Here is a 17,382-nt window from a genome sequence, read left to right on the forward strand (position 1 = left end):
TCAAGACTGAGCCCTTTGGGTCACTACTTCCAAAACTCTTAGGCCTTTCGCAACTGCAAGCATACTCCCTGGTTCATGAGCCCTTCCCGACTCACCCATCTGACCCGGTCAAGACCTTTTCCATCACGACACACACCCTGTGGGCTGCTGTTAGCTCAGTGCCTCTGTGCTGGGCATCCCACCTGACTCCTTCAGCCACAGGACAAACAGGATTCCTGAGGTGTGGTGCCGCCAGCGATGTGATTTTGGACAAGACATTCCCTTCACAACTCCCATCTCACGTCTCCGGGTGTCCTCACACTCCCCCTCCACAGTCAAAATCTCACCAAGGAGTTGTCAACACTCCCTTCCCTTCTCACCCATCACGCAGTCAACAACACAATCAATCCATCTCAGCTTCTGTCTCCGTCTGGCTGTGTAACTACCAAGATCGCTGATGACAAGACATCCGTATTGTGTTCGGGTCTTGGAATCAAAAGCCGTTTTCTTTTCTCTTGAAATTTAATTTTGACATTAATGTTAAAAACAAAAGCTAAAATTCAACAAACCGAGAACAATGAATAACCAGACCATCTAGTCTAGCCTAATGGTTAGAAGTGTGTGTGTGTGTGTGTGTGCGCGCGCACGCGCGCAACCCACCGAATGAGTGTTAACAGTCTACGTGACAGAATTATTAGGAAGTCTATGTTTTGCTCTCTCCTGGCCACAAGGAGGCGCACTTCGGAAGAAGAAACGCTGGCGAAAATCTGAAAATTGGATTATCCTCCGGAGGGACGGCTTCAATTCCTGGCGGAAGTGAATGCCGCCTCACCAGGTCTTGGAAGTTCCAAAAAGAATTTCAAATTTTTATGCGGTCCCAACTGAAGGCATGAAAATTTTTAGTGCTACTCCTAGATATTAATAACTAGGAAAACACAGGCAGCCTCGGCTTTTTTTCAGTATTATTTCTCTGACGTGTCTTTAGTATCTTTGAAGGGCTAAACGCCGGAAGTGCTTGCCTTTTCTCCGTCAGGATGCGAAATGACGTCCCATCGGCCCCCGCGCGGCAGCGTCCTCTCTCTTCCCCGGCGCTGCCTACGGAGGTGGCAGCCATCTCTGACTCGGTGAGTGTTAATCGTTGGCCATCCGCGTCTCTGCGGCCTGCCTCTGGCCCCTTCGCCGCCTGTCGGGAAAGCTCGTCCTTCCCAGCAGTCGTTTGGGTGGGCATTGCCCTTCTTGGTTGGCTGGAGTGCGTACAAGTCCCGAGCGAAGCGGCCCGGCGGGTGATGGAGGTTCGCTTCCCAGGGCCGCTTGTGCTCCAACGGAGGCCGCCTGGGGTCAGTCAGAGCTGCGGACAGCTTGTTTGAGCCCTGGGGGCGCAGGGCGCTGGTTGGGGCCAGACTATGCGGGGGTCCTAGGGGGCTGTGGAGCGACTGGGAGGGTTGCGGCCTGATTGCCCTGGCTCGAGTCCTCGGATCACCTCGCTCAGCCCTGTCTACTCACGTGTATTTGTCTGTTTCCACTGTTCGGCGCTCCTCCTCCTGTTTCTGGCCCTGGAGTTGCTGCTGTGGCGGGACCGCCAAAAAAAGCCGAGCTGCGAGCCGAATAGTGTAGTTAACCGAAATTCTGGTAGCGGGTCAGGATCTCTGGGAATGTGAAACTGCGTCTTGACCTTTGAGGATGCCCCTTTTGGCGGCATTCTCTCTTGGCTCTGACTGAGCAGGCTGACCCCCTAACCTCCCAGGATCGCATCTGGAGAATGGCTTGTATTCTGCCAGCTTCGGAGTCGGGAGGGAAAGCAAGCCTGGCAGAGGTACCCATTCCATTCCCAGTTTGCTCAGTATCTGGTGATTGGAAGACACTCTGCAACAAGAGTTCAAGCCCCCGGGTCAGGGCGAGAAAGCCTCCTTCCAAGAAGTCATCTTTGACGTGGTCTCTTGCCTCTTTCTTGAAGGCATCATGGCCGCCCTCAGACCCCTCGTGAAGCCTAAGATCGTCAAAAAGAGGACCAAGAAGTTCATTAGGCATCAATCAGACCGATATGTCAAAATCAAGGTATGTGGCCCAGGATGGAAGTGTGTGTTGGGTGAAGATAGATGGTTCCTAAACAGGCTGTTGGGTTTCTGAGTTTTGCTAGATGACTGGTCTGGCTGGTGGCAGGGCTCTCTAGAACCCCAGGTGTCCCTGCCTCACCGCCACTCAGTCCCTTGATGTGTAAATTGGAATTTAAATGACACGGGGCATGGGCCTGTTTTGAGGTATCTAGAAGCTTATATTAGTTACATCTCAGGTGGCTTGATGACAATATGAGGGAGAGATTATATTTACTGCATAGGTGGGAAAACTTAGGTGCTGAGTGTGATGTTGAAAGCCGGGCTCCTCATCTTAATACACAGGCCCCTCACGGTTCATGGATATGTAGCCTGCTTTTTCTTTGCTTGGAAGGGGTGTGAATGTAGGTGTGTATTTATGCTGGTCAAATGTAGGAGCTCCTATGAAATCCTGTTACCCAAAGACAACTAGATGGCATATTTTCTTTTCATCTGGCCCCCTTTTTTCTCCTGAAGGCAGAGTTGGTGTCTTCACAGACACTAACAATGTGTTTTCTTTCAGCGGAACTGGCGGAAGCCCAGAGGCATTGACAACAGGGTGCGCAGAAGATTCAAGGGCCAGATCTTGATGCCCAACATCGGTTATGGGAGCAACAAGAAAACCAAGCACATGCTGCCCAGCGGCTTCCGGAAGTTCCTGGTCCACAACGTCAAGGAGCTTGAGGTGCTGCTGATGTGCAACAAGTGAGTTGGCTCTCACCTCTGGGTTCAGGTGTCAGAAGCCAGCCTGTGAGATCGGTTTGGGCAGGCAACTCTAGACCTTCTAGAATGCATTTGGAGGAGTCTTGTGTCCTCAGGAGCTTGGAGGATGCTTGTTGGGGACTCCAGAATGTTTCCTTTGCTGGGGGGCAGTGGGGGGGTGCCCTGAAATTGTAGAGGCCTGGGACCTGAAAAGAGGTAATGGCTTTGCTTGGCACTGCAGCATCCTCTGGCAGTGGTTTTCAGAACATTACTTATGTGGGGGAAGGGGCAGGGATGAAATAGAGACCCCAGACCCAAGGGATCCTTAGTGCTGTGGCCACAGGAATCTTCAGAGGGCTACAGGAGTAGAGGAGTTGCTGCCTCGTTTGGGGAGAGCCCGCAGGCAGAGGACAGCACGTGTTCTGAGGAATGTAGACACTTGGGGAGCACTGTGTATAAATGACCTATGGTTTTCTTAGGGCAGTGGGATGAGAAAAGCTTTTTCATGGGGGGTGATTTAGACAGTTTTGATCTGGATTGGGGGAAACGGTATGTTTTGGTTAAGCGGAAGAGAGTGTGTTTTCTTCCCCTACCTGTAGTAATTGCAGGCACAAGTAACAACCAACCAGTATTCTCACTTACCGTTGAGATTCTCTAGGTCAGGAAGTTAGGCATTAAAATGTTGGAAGTATTTTGGAAAGGATGGGCTTAGGAATTAATGTTGGATGCCCAGAGCGCACGGAGTTAGCAGGTTGGTAGAGAACTGTGACAGAATGGTTCGGTTTAATCCCTTTTGTGTAGCAAAGATTGTGGTGCATATGTTGCCAGTTGCCATAAAGATAGGTGTGTTTTAAATAGTACCTTGGCAGTCTGTTATCAATAGCCACAGAAATACTCTGCATCTAATTCACAAATTCCATTTCTGGGCATTTATCTTTAAATAACTGAAACTTAAGTTGATCATTGCAGTAACTGAACACATCACTGTGATCGTGCTTATTAAATACACATGGATGAGGACCTGAGTGTTTTGTTTGTTTTTTTTTAAAGATGGAAAGTGTGATACAACTTAAGTCTCCTTTAAGATAATTGCATGAGTAGACTTTAAAACAAAGCAGTTCTCTGTCAGGATTGGTTTGTCTCTTACTGTGACGCTATTTTCCTGCAGAGTTCTTAACTCTGCCTGCTGCCTTTAGAGTCTGCTGAAATTCCTCCAGGGGTGTAGAGTGTCTTGTCTTAATCCACTGTTAAATGCATTTCCTTGCTGAAATGTGCTCATGATGAAATGTGCTCATGAGACCAATTTGTTGCCAACCTGGGGTGGGATGTGGCTGCAAAGGAATGAATAGACCAGTACCTGCCAAGTTCTCAGGAATTGTTCAGTGTTGTCATTCACTGAGTCTAGACATTGTTACTTTTCAGCTTGAATTTTGTCTGTAGCAAATGATGCTTATGGTCTGGGCGGGCAGCCCTTGGCTTAATCAGACTGTTGCATTTTGGTTGTTAGTTGCTTTGCAGAAGGTTTACCTGAACTTTTCACTGGCAAGGCCAAGCTCCCTGAGACTGCCTTGAGCTGTGCAGGTTGGCCCAGAGGGCTGAGCCATCCTGGCCTGGGTGGGCCTTGGTTTCCCTGTCTGTAAAATGGAGGTGATGCCTGGGTTACAAGGCTGCTGGCAGGATTCAGTGAGAGGAGTCACTACCAGGGAACACTTAGGAGCTTGCTGCTACTACCATGGCATTAGGTGAGTCTGCAGCCCCTGCCTTTAGTGCTGTGGCTCTAAAAGCAAAGGAGCCAAAGCTCTCGCCCTCCCACTGGAACACTGTGTGCCTTCCAGGCAGGCCTCCTTACCGTGTACTGATTGTCTCTCCCAGATCTTACTGTGCTGAGATTGCTCACAACGTCTCCTCCAAGAACCGCAAGGCCATTGTGGAAAGAGCAGCCCAGCTGGCCATCAGAATCACCAATCCCAATGCCAGACTGCGCAGCGAGGAAAATGAATAGACAGCTCGTGTGCACATTTTGTTTGTGGTAATAAAAGCATAAAACCCAACCATCTGGCATCTCCCCCTTGGTTCTTAAGTCTTCGGTATGACAGCTTGCCACAGATTGGTCTTCTGCCTGTTCATGCTCTCTGGAACCTTCTGTTAGGAAGGGGTGTTTGTAAAGGACCTGTGATCTGCTCAGAGCAGGGTCGGTTCTGAGACCCAGATGGAAGGACCTTGCACTTGGAGCAGGTAGTCATTTTCAGCCTCACTTTGTAAAGTTAGAACAGAAGTTACCCTGTGTGGTTCTTAGGAAGACTGAGGACAATCAGGTTTCCCTTTCAACTGCAGCCGTAGATCTCAGGTAACAATAGCTAGGGTTCAGCTGTTTCGTGAATTTTTATGAACCTTTTTTCCAACACACGGTTTAAGCAGCATAGGTCACGTGGGACAGGGCACGTGGCACTCTGGCACAGGACTGGGTTTAAACCCCATAGTAGTAGTAGATAGATGTCTCAGATTGATGGGTCCTGTTCAAAACCTAATCTGACAAAACATTTGTTGAGTAAATTATTGGTCATTTCATTTCTCTGAAAGACTTGGGAAGCATTCTGACAGTCTTAACTACTGAGGAGAGGAATTGTGCAGAGAAAATAATGGTGATTCAGGATCTGTCCTTTATTGACCTGGGATGGCAGAAAATTCTTTGGCCTGACGTTTACTGTTTCTGTGTCCTTGATACTAAAAAGTAAAGAGGACGGTTCACAAACCACCCAGTGACACGTTTGCTGATTTGCTACATAAGAGTCTGGGGGTTAGAAAAAAAATTACATCTTATTTCCTACCCAACCCACCTGGCCTTGCAAAACTGTAAAGCATTTTGGATGCTAAAGTGTGAAGAGCTCATAGAGGTATCTCGAGTTTTTCAGATGCCCAGCCAAAGCACTACTTTTGGCAGATCAGAACAGGTGAAATAGAGAAAGGGGAGCAGGGGAGTGACGACGTCTGGGACAGCGGCGGGGAGGAAGGCCGGCCCCCTGCCTCCTGTGAGCACGAGGGTATTTCTAAAGACTGAACACTGAGCAGGGACCCCCGGCTGGAGGGAGCCAGGCTAACCTGTGTGAAGTCACATCCATCTTCGTGGGAGGCCTGGAAGGACTACCACGCCCCCTCTGAATGACTGTCCTGAGTTAAAGGGCCCAACTGTTGGCAGCTCTGACAGAGCCTGTGAGTTGGGGTCCCTGGAGAAGGTGCTGGAAGCCCCGAGCAGGAGATGGAGAAAGGGCAGGAGTAGAGGCCTGCGGTGGTAGGAGGGTGAGGCTCTGGCTTTGACTCTGGTGGGCCTCCTTGCGTGTCGGGGTCCCCAGGGGGTGGGTGCTAGCTGAGTTCCATGGAGTCTGTGCTGGGAGCCGAAACGGAATCCTTCTGGATGCTTTCAAAGAGGGCAGCCAGCTCGGGGTTGGATCGAATTTGGGACGAGAAGTCAGCCATGATGGGGCTCTTGCCCACTTCCGGGATGGTCAGCAGGGCGGCCACTGCCCTCATGGCCGAGCGCTTCAGTTCATCTTGCTTCTCAAACTCCTGTTTCACGGAACCAGCTTTGACCTAAAGTGGAAACGATGAGCTGGTCACCTATCATGTTGCCTAGCTCATGCCCCATCTCCTAGCTTCATTCACGGTGCTTAAAGGAGGCTCTTGGCACCGCTGGACTCGATGAATGGCTTGTTCTGACAGCCTGCTAGCTGACCCCTTCCCCCCACTCAAGTGCAACCCGTCCTGCTTAGCAGCCCAAAGCTGGCTCGCTTGCCCTCTGTTGCCTTATTCCCACCTTGCCCGCCTATTCAGAGAATCTCAGGAATTTCCCTACTGTTTATGGAATCAAGTCCAGGTTCCTGGCCTGCGCTCAGGACACTCTGTGACTCAACCCAGACAACACTCAGGCTCTTCCCGGTAGAGGTTACGAGCTTGGCGGGCAGTGCTGGATTCAAATGGCTCTGCCCTTTTCTTGGTTAATTTGAACCCTTCCAAAACCCAAATTAGTTCTTGCATTTGGCAGGCATTTATTGGGTCCCCCTGGGTGTGACAGGCTCTTCTCAATGCACAGCTTTCCGTGCGCCTTCTGCCCCAGGTCCTCCCCGGACCCTGAGGCACTCCAGGGTAACTGCCCACTAGCTAGCAATCCTAAGTGTCTGACTCAGTTTCCCCATTAGGATGTTCAGTATCGCATGCCTGGTGGTACCCTGCACAAGGCCGGACACTCAGGAAATGTGTCATAAAGAGCTAGGTTTGAATGCCAGCTCTGCAAGTTACTGCGTAGCCTTAGTAACCTCTCTGAGCCTTTCTTCTGTGTATAGAATGGTAAGAATAAGACAATGATAATGACTGAATAGTGTTTCACAGACCACCTGTATCTCTGGAGATTCCTAGTAAATGGTAACCATGAGCCATCTGCAGGGGACCTGGCAGGTACACACAGGGCTGGGCAGGGGGCTTACCTTGGCAGTGCAGGTGGCCCTGAGGGGCTCGATGAGCCGGTCCACCCTCTGCAGGACGGGCACAGGACACAGGGTAGCCAGTCGGGCGAGCATGATGAAGGTCAGCATCTGACCACGGGAAGGAAGACAGTTCTTGGTGAAATAGCCCAGGACCGAAAGGAGCAGGCTCTTGGGGAGAGCAGAGGTCTGGACCTGACCCCCAGAACTCTAAGTAGCAGCCGGCCTGCCCGTCACACTGATCTCTGCTGGCACTCACCAAATACTGGCTGGCTAAGGAACGTTTTTGTGTGTTTGCCCAGCAAACACTGAGATTGACAACACTGGCTCTTAAGTGTGTGGAACTTTCAGGTGATTACCACTCCATTTATTCACTTTTATATTGTCTAAACAAACACAATTAACGACTTGATTATTTTACATTGGTTTTTCATTATAAAAGGGATTCATGCTCATTGTATATATATTAAAAAGCTCCAAGAGGACAGAAGGTGAAACCTGTCTCCCTGACAGGTAATACAACGGCCCAAACTTCTACAACTCACTCTCCATCTGACAGTGGGCCTGGGCCACCTTCCACGGCGGCCCACAGACCTCACTGCAGCAGTGTCAGGACCCGTGACGGGAGGTGCCCAGTGCACTGAGCCAGTTCCCCATGAGCAGGCATTTGGTGGCTGCCAGTGTGCTGTGGAGAACCACCTCTCGTCTAAAACTCTTGGAACGTATGTTTAGGAGTCAAGTCCATGGAGTCAGTTCACAGAGTGAATTCCACACTTTGAAATGTGCCTAGGGCTTCCCTGGTGGTTCAGTGGCAAAGAATCCACCTGCATGTACAGGAGACACGGGCTCATTCCCTGGTGTGGGAAGACTCCCCATGCCGCACAGCAAGTAAGCCCGGGAGCCACACCACCGAGCCTGCATTCTGGAGCCCCGGAGCTGGGAGCACCCTACACTCTGTGCTCCACAATACGGAAGCCACACGCCGCAACCAGAAAGTAGCCTCCACACGCTGCAACTAGAGAAAAGCTCGTGCAGCAACGAAGACCCAGGACAGCCACAAATAAATCAAGAAATAAAAACATGAAACGTCTCTAAGTTCTATTATTTTTGTAGTTCTGGCCAAACCAACCTCCCAAGGCCTTGCCCACTCCCACCAAAGGCGTGCGAACTGGGTTCTTTTTCTTCCTGGAAAAGAACAAAGCGGGGGACTTCCCTGGTGGCCCAGTGGTTACGACTTGGCCTTCCAGTGCAAGGGGTGGGCATGGGTCTGATCCCTGATTGGGGCACTAAGATCCCACATGCCATACTGTGCAGCCAGAAAGATAACAGAACAAAGCGACTGCTTTTGTGGGGGTGACGGGCGGGTGTGGGGGCAGACGGGCAGTGTCCAGCGGGGGCTCCTCCTACCCGGATATCGTAGTGGTCCTTCAGGCCGTCCTCCACGTGGTTCAGGAACTCGCAGACGTCCAGCTGGCCCAAGCAGCTCTCCAGCAGTGAGTACATGCACTCGAAGGCTGCCTTCCGCACATCTAGCCCATCGTCCACCGTGTGCTTAAAGGGCCCCATCTCCACCTGCAGGAAGGAGGGTGGGAGGAAAACGGGCTGGGGACTGTGACCCCGGGGCACGGAAGACACCTCCCCAGGCTCCCGCTGTGCACCCCTCCCTCTCTCATTCAGTACTGTGTCCTGTCTCCAAATCATGCCTTAGACTCCCCAGTCTCCATGCCTGTGCTCAGCCTGCAAAGCCTTTTGATAATGATAATAGTAACAGTAATTCTAATAATTATTATAATCCACTGAACAGGTATGCTCTGCCAGGCACTGTGCTGACTGCTGGAAAGATGACACTTGACCAAATCATCTCAACAGTCCCAGGAAGACTGTGTTACTATAAACTCCGTTTAATATATGAGGAAACTAAGGCTCAGAAATGTTAACTTGCCCAAGGAGACGAGCTCAAGTTAGTAAGTGGTTCAGTCAGAATTAAAAATCCAGGTCTCTTTGACGTTGTTAAAACCACAAGGGTTTGCTTTTAGTGGTAAATTCTTACTCACCCCTCAAAGCCCACTTCAAATGCCTTCTCCTTTGGGGGAACTTTCCTAATCTCTAAATAGAATCGGATCTTTCTCCGAGATGCTAGGTGGTTCAGACCTCTTTATATCACGCAAGGACTTGTCTATTAAATCACTTTAACTCTCTGCCTCTTAAATCCTAACTTTACCATGTGGGCTTTAAGTAATTTCAATAATCAGGAGGCCATTAGCAAACTGGTGGCTTGTGTCTGGGCCAGCTGAGTCCTGGCACCCAGGCGCAGGTCTGGTATCCCTTGAACACCTGCTGAATGTCAAGTGATCACAAGAGTTGCCCACATTTAAGCGCTGACTGTGTGCCAGGAGCAGTTCTGAGCACTTGCAAGATTTAGCTCATTAAATCGTCTCAACAACTCTATAATGTGGACCCCATTATGTCTTTCCTTTGGCCTGTTTGGAGAAACTGAGGCTAAGAGAGGATTGGGGCTGCCCCGGCCAGGATCCACAGCCAGGAAATAGAGGAGCAGAGTGGACCCTGTGGGCCAGCGCTTGCTCTGATGAACCTGACCCTAACCCTCTCCCCAGCCCCAGCAGTCCGGCCTGAGGGCTCCTGGCTGTGTTCTCCCCCGGCTTCACCTCTCGGATGAGGTCACGGCGGATCTTTGTCTCCTGGTAGAGGAAGGGCAGGATGTCGTCCAGCAGGTCGCGGACCAGCGAGGGCTTGTTGTGCACGGCGGAGTTGAAGAAAGCCAGGGTGGCCCGGCGCACGTTCAAGTCCGGGTCCTGCAGGCTCTCCATGAACTCTCCTGGCAGCGAGACCGGAAGCGGGGGTGAGGGGCGCCACAGCCACAGCCAAACACCCAGCTGTCCCCACCCCACCTTGCTTCTCTGGTTAACAGGGGCCACTCAGACCTGGCTGGACGGGTATGGATGTGTTCTGAGCATCTGCTTTACACAACAAAGTCCAGAGAAGAAAGTGGACTTGAGTGTGGCCTGGGTTTAAATCTATGCTTGACCATGAGGTTACTGTGGGACCTTGAGCCACCTCAATGTCCTCATCTGTAAAATGGGGGTAACAGCTGCACCTACACTGCAGGACTGGTTTCAGGATTTAAAAATGTGGTAATGTCTAAAAAGCACATGGCAGAACAGCGAGTGAGGACTCTAAATGTTACCTTGATGTTATTTCAGATGAAGACACCTGAAGATCAGAGAGGTAAAGAGACTTACACAAAGTCACACAGCATTTCTTTGAGCATACACCTTTTTTGTGTAGGTTAGACTTTTTAAAGACTATGTTCATGTTTTATGTATTCAATAAATAAATCAAGAATGAGAGGGGTCCCTAAAAAAAAACTATTTCAAATGATATAAGTACCTAGGTTATGAAGGAGAACAACTCATCTAAGTAACTCCAAAGTATTGTGACAAGATGCCCCTCAGGCTAAAGATGAAAGAATTATAAATGAATACTGATTTTTCACAGATAAGGGTTAGCAATTCTTGTGACTACCTTCTGTGTATTCCAGGATTAAGTGAATAAATATCTTGTGGAAAAGAGAAGCTGGCATTCTCCCATAACAGAAGGGTACATGGAAAAGGAGAAAGCAAGCATGAACCCTGTGGTGCTGGACGAGAATAGGAGGTAACCCGTGTACACAGGGGTTACTGTGTAATACACATAATAAATACCATCCTCCACTAAAAGGAATCAGGGCTTCTTGGAGAAATGGTTGATTCCAGGGACGAGACAGGAAAGCTTCAAGATGGGTATGGAGCATCTTATTGTGCAAAAGATAAGGATATGTGAAAAGAATGATAGAAACATGTCAACAGAACATAGGAACCAGCATGAAGGTCTCCCACTGGCTAAATGTGAGACAGTCTTGAGAATCTAAATAAAAGACAGTAATAGATTATAATCCACTGAAGGAAATAAAAATCCCTGAGTCTATAATGATATGAACAAATCAGTGAATAAAAAAATGGGGGAAAACAAAAAGTTATTCCTGAGAATAAAATGCAAACTAATAAATACGGAAGGAATGCTGAAATTAGAAAGTTGTTATTGTCATAACTGTCAATAATCATTTATTCAGGCAAGAAAGCACAATACATGCAAAATGTAGTGTGCAAAAATTTGATGGGGAAGAAGATATTTCAGTAGGCAGAAGATCTAAAGACATTCCTCAAGGAAGGCATACAGATGGCCAAAACATGCTCCACGTCACTAATGATTAGAGAAATGCAAATCAAAACGACAATGAGCTATCACCTAACACTGGTCAGAATGGCCATCATCAAAAAATGTACAAACAATAAATGCCAGAAAGGATGTGGCAATAAAGTGACCCTCCTACACTGCTGGGGGGAATATGAATTGTATAGCCACTATGAAGCACAGGATAGAGGTTCCTTTAAAAACTAAAAACAGAACTATTACTACCATGTGATCCAGCAATCCCACTCCTGGACATGTAACTGCGGAAGACTCTTAATTCGAAAAGATACATTCATCCCCATGTTCACTCCAGCACTATCTCCAACAGTCAAGACATGGAATCAACCAACATGTCCATCAACAGAGGAGTAGATAAAGAAGATGTGGTACACATACATATTGGACTATCGAATGCGTGTGCGACCTCATGGAGTGCAGACCGCCAGGCTCCTCTGTCCATGGATTCTCCAGGCAAGAATACTGGGGTGGGTTGTCATGCCCTCCTCCAGGGGATCTTCCCCACCCAGGAATCAAACCTGTGTCACTTACATCTAACTCGCACTGGCAGGTGGGTTCTTTACCACTAGTGCCCCCTGGGAAGCCCATAATGGGCTATTACTTAGCCACAAAAAAAGGATGAAATAATGCCACTGGCAGCAACATGGACGGACCAAGATATTGTCATACTGAGTGACGTAAGTCAGATAAGGACAAATACAATATTGCTCACGTGGAATCTAGTTTTTAAAAGTGATACAGATAAACTTATTTACAAAACAGAAACAGGCTTACAGATGTTGAAAACAAACGTGGTTACCAAGAAGGAAGGGGGAGAGGGATAAACTGGGAGATTGAGATTGACATATACACACGACTATATATAAAATCGGAGAAGGCAATGGCACCCCACTCCAGTATTCTTGCCTGGAGGATCCCAGGGACAGGGGAGTCTGGTGGGCTGCCGTCTATGGGGTCGCACAGAATCGGACACGACTGAAGTGACTTAGCAACATATATAAAATAGATAACTATTAAGAACCTGCTGTATAGCACAGGGAACTTTACTCAATACTCTGTAATGACCTATATGGAAAAAAATCTAAGAAAAAAGAGTGGATTTATGTATATGTATAACTGATTCACTTTCCTGTACACCCTAAAGTAACACAACATTGTAATGTTACACTCCAATAAAAATTTTTTTAAAAAGGAAGAAAAATCAAGACCAAGAACAGGGTGGAGAGGACCGAAGTGGGCAGAGGGGAGGGGGTGCTCACCAATGAAGGTCTTCAGGAGGGGATCGATGGGGTGGGGCTGATCGGAGATGAGGTACTTAACTGCTGTAATGACGGTGCAGCGGGTGTGTGGCCGACCTGCAGGACGGGAGGGGTGGCATTGGCAGGGGCACGGCAGGTCCTGGACACCCCCGGGCTGGGGGACGCCAAGCTTCCCCTCGCCTCCGTGGGAGACGGGATCGGAACCTCTTCCCGTGCAAGCCTACACATCCATCTTTGAGGAAGTCAATTACCACTTTCCTTGGCAGCCCACAATCGCTCCTGAATTCCAGCTGCAGCTGAGACGGTACAACTGCTGGTTCTCAAGCACCCACCCCAAGGACACAAACAGAGAATAAGAACCCAAGATGGGGCTCAACCCGAAAAAAGACCTCTGCTCAGGCCTTGGAGCTGCGTTCTATTTTTCAGATATTTTTTAGACATATTATCTCAATTAATCCTTTGGCTTAATCCTAGTCACTGGTTGATAATAATGTTAGTTAAAATAATTTCAAAAATTATTGTTAATCTCCACTTTACAGATGTGGAAAAAGAGACCAGAAAGGTTAAAATCAGATCTAAGGTCACCCAGCAAGTCCAGAATTCACCAGCTGCTTCTGAGCTGTCTCTGGGCCCCCTTGCAACCTGCATTCTCCAAGGAGAGAGCAGTTGTGCTTCAGACAGGCTAAAATCACTTAATTTTGCTTTTCTGCTTGCTTTCCGGGTAAAGAAGCTGCAGCAAGGGAAGGAAATACACTTCCCATCAGGGTGGAGGAAATTAATTGGCCATCTCTCTCTCCCCTCTCTACTTTCCACCCCCCTAGCCCATAGCACTGAATGGGTTAAGGCTGTTTCCACCCACAGACTTTAGTTCAAGACTCAGGACAAAGTTTACAAGTTGATGCTTGGGTATGAGGGAGTGAGTTATGGACTTGAGACTTGCAGCTTTTTTTCCTCTTTCCTCTTTCCACCCTGACTAGCTCCTAAGAAGATTCAGGGTGGCTGGTGAAGATAATACATGTAGAGTAGGATTAAGTGAATTAAGAAAAATGAGGCCAAGGACAAAGTGAGATGGAGACCACAGTGAGGGGCGTGCAGAGAGAGGAAGTCCCATGAACTTGCTGGTACCAGGCAGCTGCTCTGGCTCGAAGCGTCCCATAGCTGGTGGTAAAAAAGGAAATGTGGCCAGTTAGCTGGTTCAGCAGTGGGTGCAAGGCCCAAGCAAACCTGAGCTATGAAAAGGCAGGGCTCAGACTTCCCTGGTGGCCCAGTGGTTAAGAATCCACCGTGCAATGCAGGGGACGTGGGTTCAATCCCTGGTCCAGGAAGATCCTGCGTGCTGAGAAGCAACTAAGCCCAAGTGCCACAACTCCTGAGCCAGTGCTCTGCAACAAGAGAAGCCCCCACAATGATAAGCACCCCACCAGGGGCAGCCCCACCTCACCGCAACTGGAGAAAGCCCGTGCACACCAACAAAGACCCAGCACAGCCGAAAATAAATACAATTTTTTTTAAAAGGAAAAAAACTGCCTCTCAGGCCGAGAACCTCGCCTCCCAAGGTTTCTTGTGAGGATCCCTATGGGTGTAACAGGTGATACTCTCAACACAGGCATCCTGTCCACACAGCAGTGAGGGCCAGAGCTGCGGCTTCAACACCAGCCACCCAGTAAGGGCCCAACTGGAACCACTAACACAGCAATGACAGCAGATACTAACAGTACAAATTAGGTGCCACCCACCAGACCAAGCACTCTGCCTGCATTATGGCAACTAACCCACCGCTGACCACAGGGAGACCAGCAGACCAGCTCTGGGCCCGGAGGCCTCTCATTCCCAGGGGCTTTGACTTGCCCCAGAGCCCACTGTCCACCTGCCCTTCTTCCTCCCTGAGCTGCAGAACATCCTGACGCGCTCTGACCCCACGACATGAGACCTGCCCTCCTCACCCCGTCCCTGGCCCTCTCCAAGCCACGGGGCCTGGCATCCCCTCTGAGTCCACGTTTACATTTGGTCCCGAAACGAGCTGCATTCTGTGGCCTGCCATTTCTGGCCCCTCAGAGAACCGCCTTTACTAACCTTTGCCTGGGGCATGTGGCCGCTGACAATGCCCAGTGGCATCCTGAGTTTACTTGTTGGAAGGACACGTGAAGACTTGTGTCCCCTCCATCCCAGAGGGCCCCCTGGAAAAGGCCCCCAAGTCTCAGGAAACGCTGTTTTTAAAGGCTCCTCTGCATTGAATCTTACCAACACCGTGATGCTCAGACCCCCATCACCTGAACGAGCTCACCCAGTGTGGACCTCTCGGGCGCGTTGCCCACTTTCAATCTGGGCTGCCTTTGCCCATCCCCGGGCCCTACCTGCAGCGAGCTGCTTCCGGAACCGGGGCAGGAGGAAGGGAGGGTTTACGAGGACGAGCTTCCCGATGCACTCGGCCACCACCCCCCGGGTGCCCTCCTCGGCGCCCTCGCAGCGCTGGAACAGCAGGGCCCAGATGTCCTCGGCGTAGGGCTTCAGGCTGTCGGGCTGGGCGGCCCCCAGGGCCTCCCGCAGCGAGTGCAGCAGCAGGTACTGCCTCCGGGGCTCGGCCTCCATCTGCCCCAGCAGGAAGGGCAGGAAGTCGGGCAGGTTCCCCGCGCCCACGCGGCCCAGCGCGTAGGAGGCGGCCGCCCTCACGTCCTCACTGGGTGAGCCCAGGGCTTCCAGGAGCACCGCCTTCAGCTCCCGCTGTGGGCCTGGCCCGGCCACCTGGCCCACCTCGGCCAGTGACAGGAACGCCAGGACCTTTACCCCAGGGCTCGAGCTGGGCGACCTGGCCTCGCCGACCAGGCGGTTGGCCGTGCCTGCCGCCTCCTGGGGACAGGCTGCTGCGAGGGCCGCCACGCAGCGGGCCAGCGAGTGGAACACTTGCTTATGCAGGCTGGGCCCGCCTTCCGCTGCCTGCTCGTACACAGGCGCCGTGAGCAGGCCGATGAGCTTGGCGTAGTCCACGCACGGGGGCCGGGTCCCCACCAGGGCCTGCAGGAAGCCTTCAGTGGCTGCCAGCACCCCGGCCGGCAGCAGGGGCGAGCGCAGCAACCGCAGCAGCTCGGCCAGCACGGGGCCGCTGACCTCGGCCATGGAGGCCGGCTGGGCGCGGGTCACGGTAGCGAGGAAGTCCACGGCCAGCTGGGCCACATGCATGTCGCTCTCGCTGACCAGGGCGGGTAGCTCGGCCAGCACAGCCCTCACGGCGGACGGCGGGAGACCAGGGCCCTGGCTCTGGGCCAGGGCAGCCAGGGCCGCCAGCGTGGTCAGCCGCAGCGCCCGCTGGTTCTTGCGCAGGAAGGAGGCCAGGATGGGCAGCGCCTCGGCCAGGATGGGCTGCAGGCTGATCTTCAGCGGGGACATGGCCACCAGCGTGAGTGCTTTGACAGCCGAGAGCCGCGTGATCTCGTTCCGCAGGCGGTCCAGGAGGAGCGAGAGCGACGGCTCCAGGTCGCCCCCGAGCCGGTCGCCCAGGTGGCCCACAAGATGGCCCATGCAGGAGATGGCCCGCTCCTTCACCTCCTGGTCCAGGTCGGTGGCCCGAAGCCGGGCCAGGGTGGCCGCGGACATCTCTCCAACGTAGGGCTCGGGGTCCAGCTTCCGAGGCCCGTCCAGTGGCCATAGCGCCCTCACCAGCTCCTGGAGCACCAGCAGGGCCTCGGCTGCTATCTTGTAGAAAGGGTCAGCCACACAGGCCATCACCGGTGGCAGGAGAGTGGGCAGGTGAGGCTGGAAGGCCTCGGCCGGCTCTGTGCCCAGCAGCCCCTGCAGGAAGGCCAGGGCGTCCATCCGGATGGTGGAGGAGCTGGAGCGGTCCGCCAGCGAGAAGACGATGCCTGTGGGGTGGGTGCCCGGGTTACCAGGACACACACCCTGACCCAACTCAGCCCTCCCTGGATGTGGGCCCACAGGCATCTGAGCTGGACACAAGCACCTGGGCCCTTACGCAGCAGCAGGTTCTGAGAGGTCAGAGCTCGGCTGGAGCCAGGGCTGAGGATACAGGCCAAGAAACTTACATGAAAACAGGACAGAGGGCCACACCCCAGCCCTGTACTCACTGCTGGCAGTGGGGAGTCGCTGTAGGTTGCTGAACGGTGGTACCGGCAGGGAGTGAGGGCTGGGGGCTGGGTTCAGGGGAGAAGCCCGGAGGAGCACACCCCAGGTTCCAGGGCACCCTACCTGCTACCAGCACGGGCATGTGCTCTGCCAGGCTGCCCGGGAGGACGCCCGCCAGCTCGGTGAGGAGGCTGAAGCAGCCCTGGCGGGCCCTGGCACTCCGGTCTTTCAGCTGCCGCTGCAGGGCCTTCATCACAAGAGGCACCTGTGGGCAAGTCAGGGTGAGGAGGCGGCCAGTGACCACCCAGGCCCACACACCCCACCCACTACTGAGGGGCTCTGCCCAGGCACCTGGCAAGGAGGAACCCCCAGCATGTGGAGGGGATCATTCCACCCTGAGCTCCCCATCACTCACTCTGTGCCAGACACCCCATTCCACACTCACCCTCTGAGGGAGGCACTAGTCCTGGGCCCACCTGACACTTGGGAGACAGGCAGAGAGTAGAAGTAGCCAGCTCAAGGTCACCGGAT

At 51.9% G+C, this 17,382-nt stretch overlaps 2 protein-coding genes and 1 non-coding gene across 3 annotated transcripts in view; 2 read left to right on the forward strand and 1 right to left on the reverse strand.

Annotated features, from left to right (window-relative positions):
• The first annotated feature begins 983 nt into the window (after window positions 1-983).
• Window positions 984-4,822, forward strand: LOC102287927 (large ribosomal subunit protein eL32). Its single transcript, XM_005902838.3, has 4 exons — window positions 984-1,103; window positions 1,934-2,034; window positions 2,593-2,774; window positions 4,644-4,822. Exons 2-4 carry the CDS (start codon window positions 1,939-1,941, stop codon window positions 4,771-4,773), a joined length of 408 nt encoding a protein of 135 aa, XP_005902900.1. The 5' UTR covers window positions 984-1,103; window positions 1,934-1,938; the 3' UTR covers window positions 4,774-4,822.
• Window positions 1,714-1,853, forward strand: LOC138984792 (small nucleolar RNA SNORA7). Its single transcript, XR_011462078.1, has one exon. It is a non-coding gene; the product is annotated as a small nucleolar RNA SNORA7 (small nucleolar RNA).
• Window positions 4,823-5,411: 589 nt separating the features above from the next.
• Window positions 5,412-17,382, reverse strand: part of CAND2 (cullin associated and neddylation dissociated 2 (putative)) — a 28,402-nt gene continuing 16,431 nt past the window's right edge. The window contains exons 9-15 of the mRNA XM_070359829.1: window positions 16,975-17,116; window positions 15,129-16,631; window positions 12,775-12,870; window positions 9,913-10,082; window positions 8,654-8,818; window positions 7,250-7,357; window positions 5,412-6,359 (exon numbers count right to left, since the gene is read on the reverse strand). Coding sequence (XP_070215930.1) covers window positions 6,132-6,359; window positions 7,250-7,357; window positions 8,654-8,818; window positions 9,913-10,082; window positions 12,775-12,870; window positions 15,129-16,631; window positions 16,975-17,116 — 2,412 coding nt within the window. The 3' untranslated portion in view covers window positions 5,412-6,131. The remainder of the gene's footprint in view (window positions 6,360-7,249; window positions 7,358-8,653; window positions 8,819-9,912; window positions 10,083-12,774; window positions 12,871-15,128; window positions 16,632-16,974; window positions 17,117-17,382) is intronic.

Source organism: Bos mutus, chromosome 22 (genome assembly GCF_027580195.1).
Source record: "Bos mutus isolate GX-2022 chromosome 22, NWIPB_WYAK_1.1, whole genome shotgun sequence".
NCBI classification, from domain to species: Eukaryota; Metazoa; Chordata; class Mammalia; order Artiodactyla; family Bovidae; genus Bos; species Bos mutus.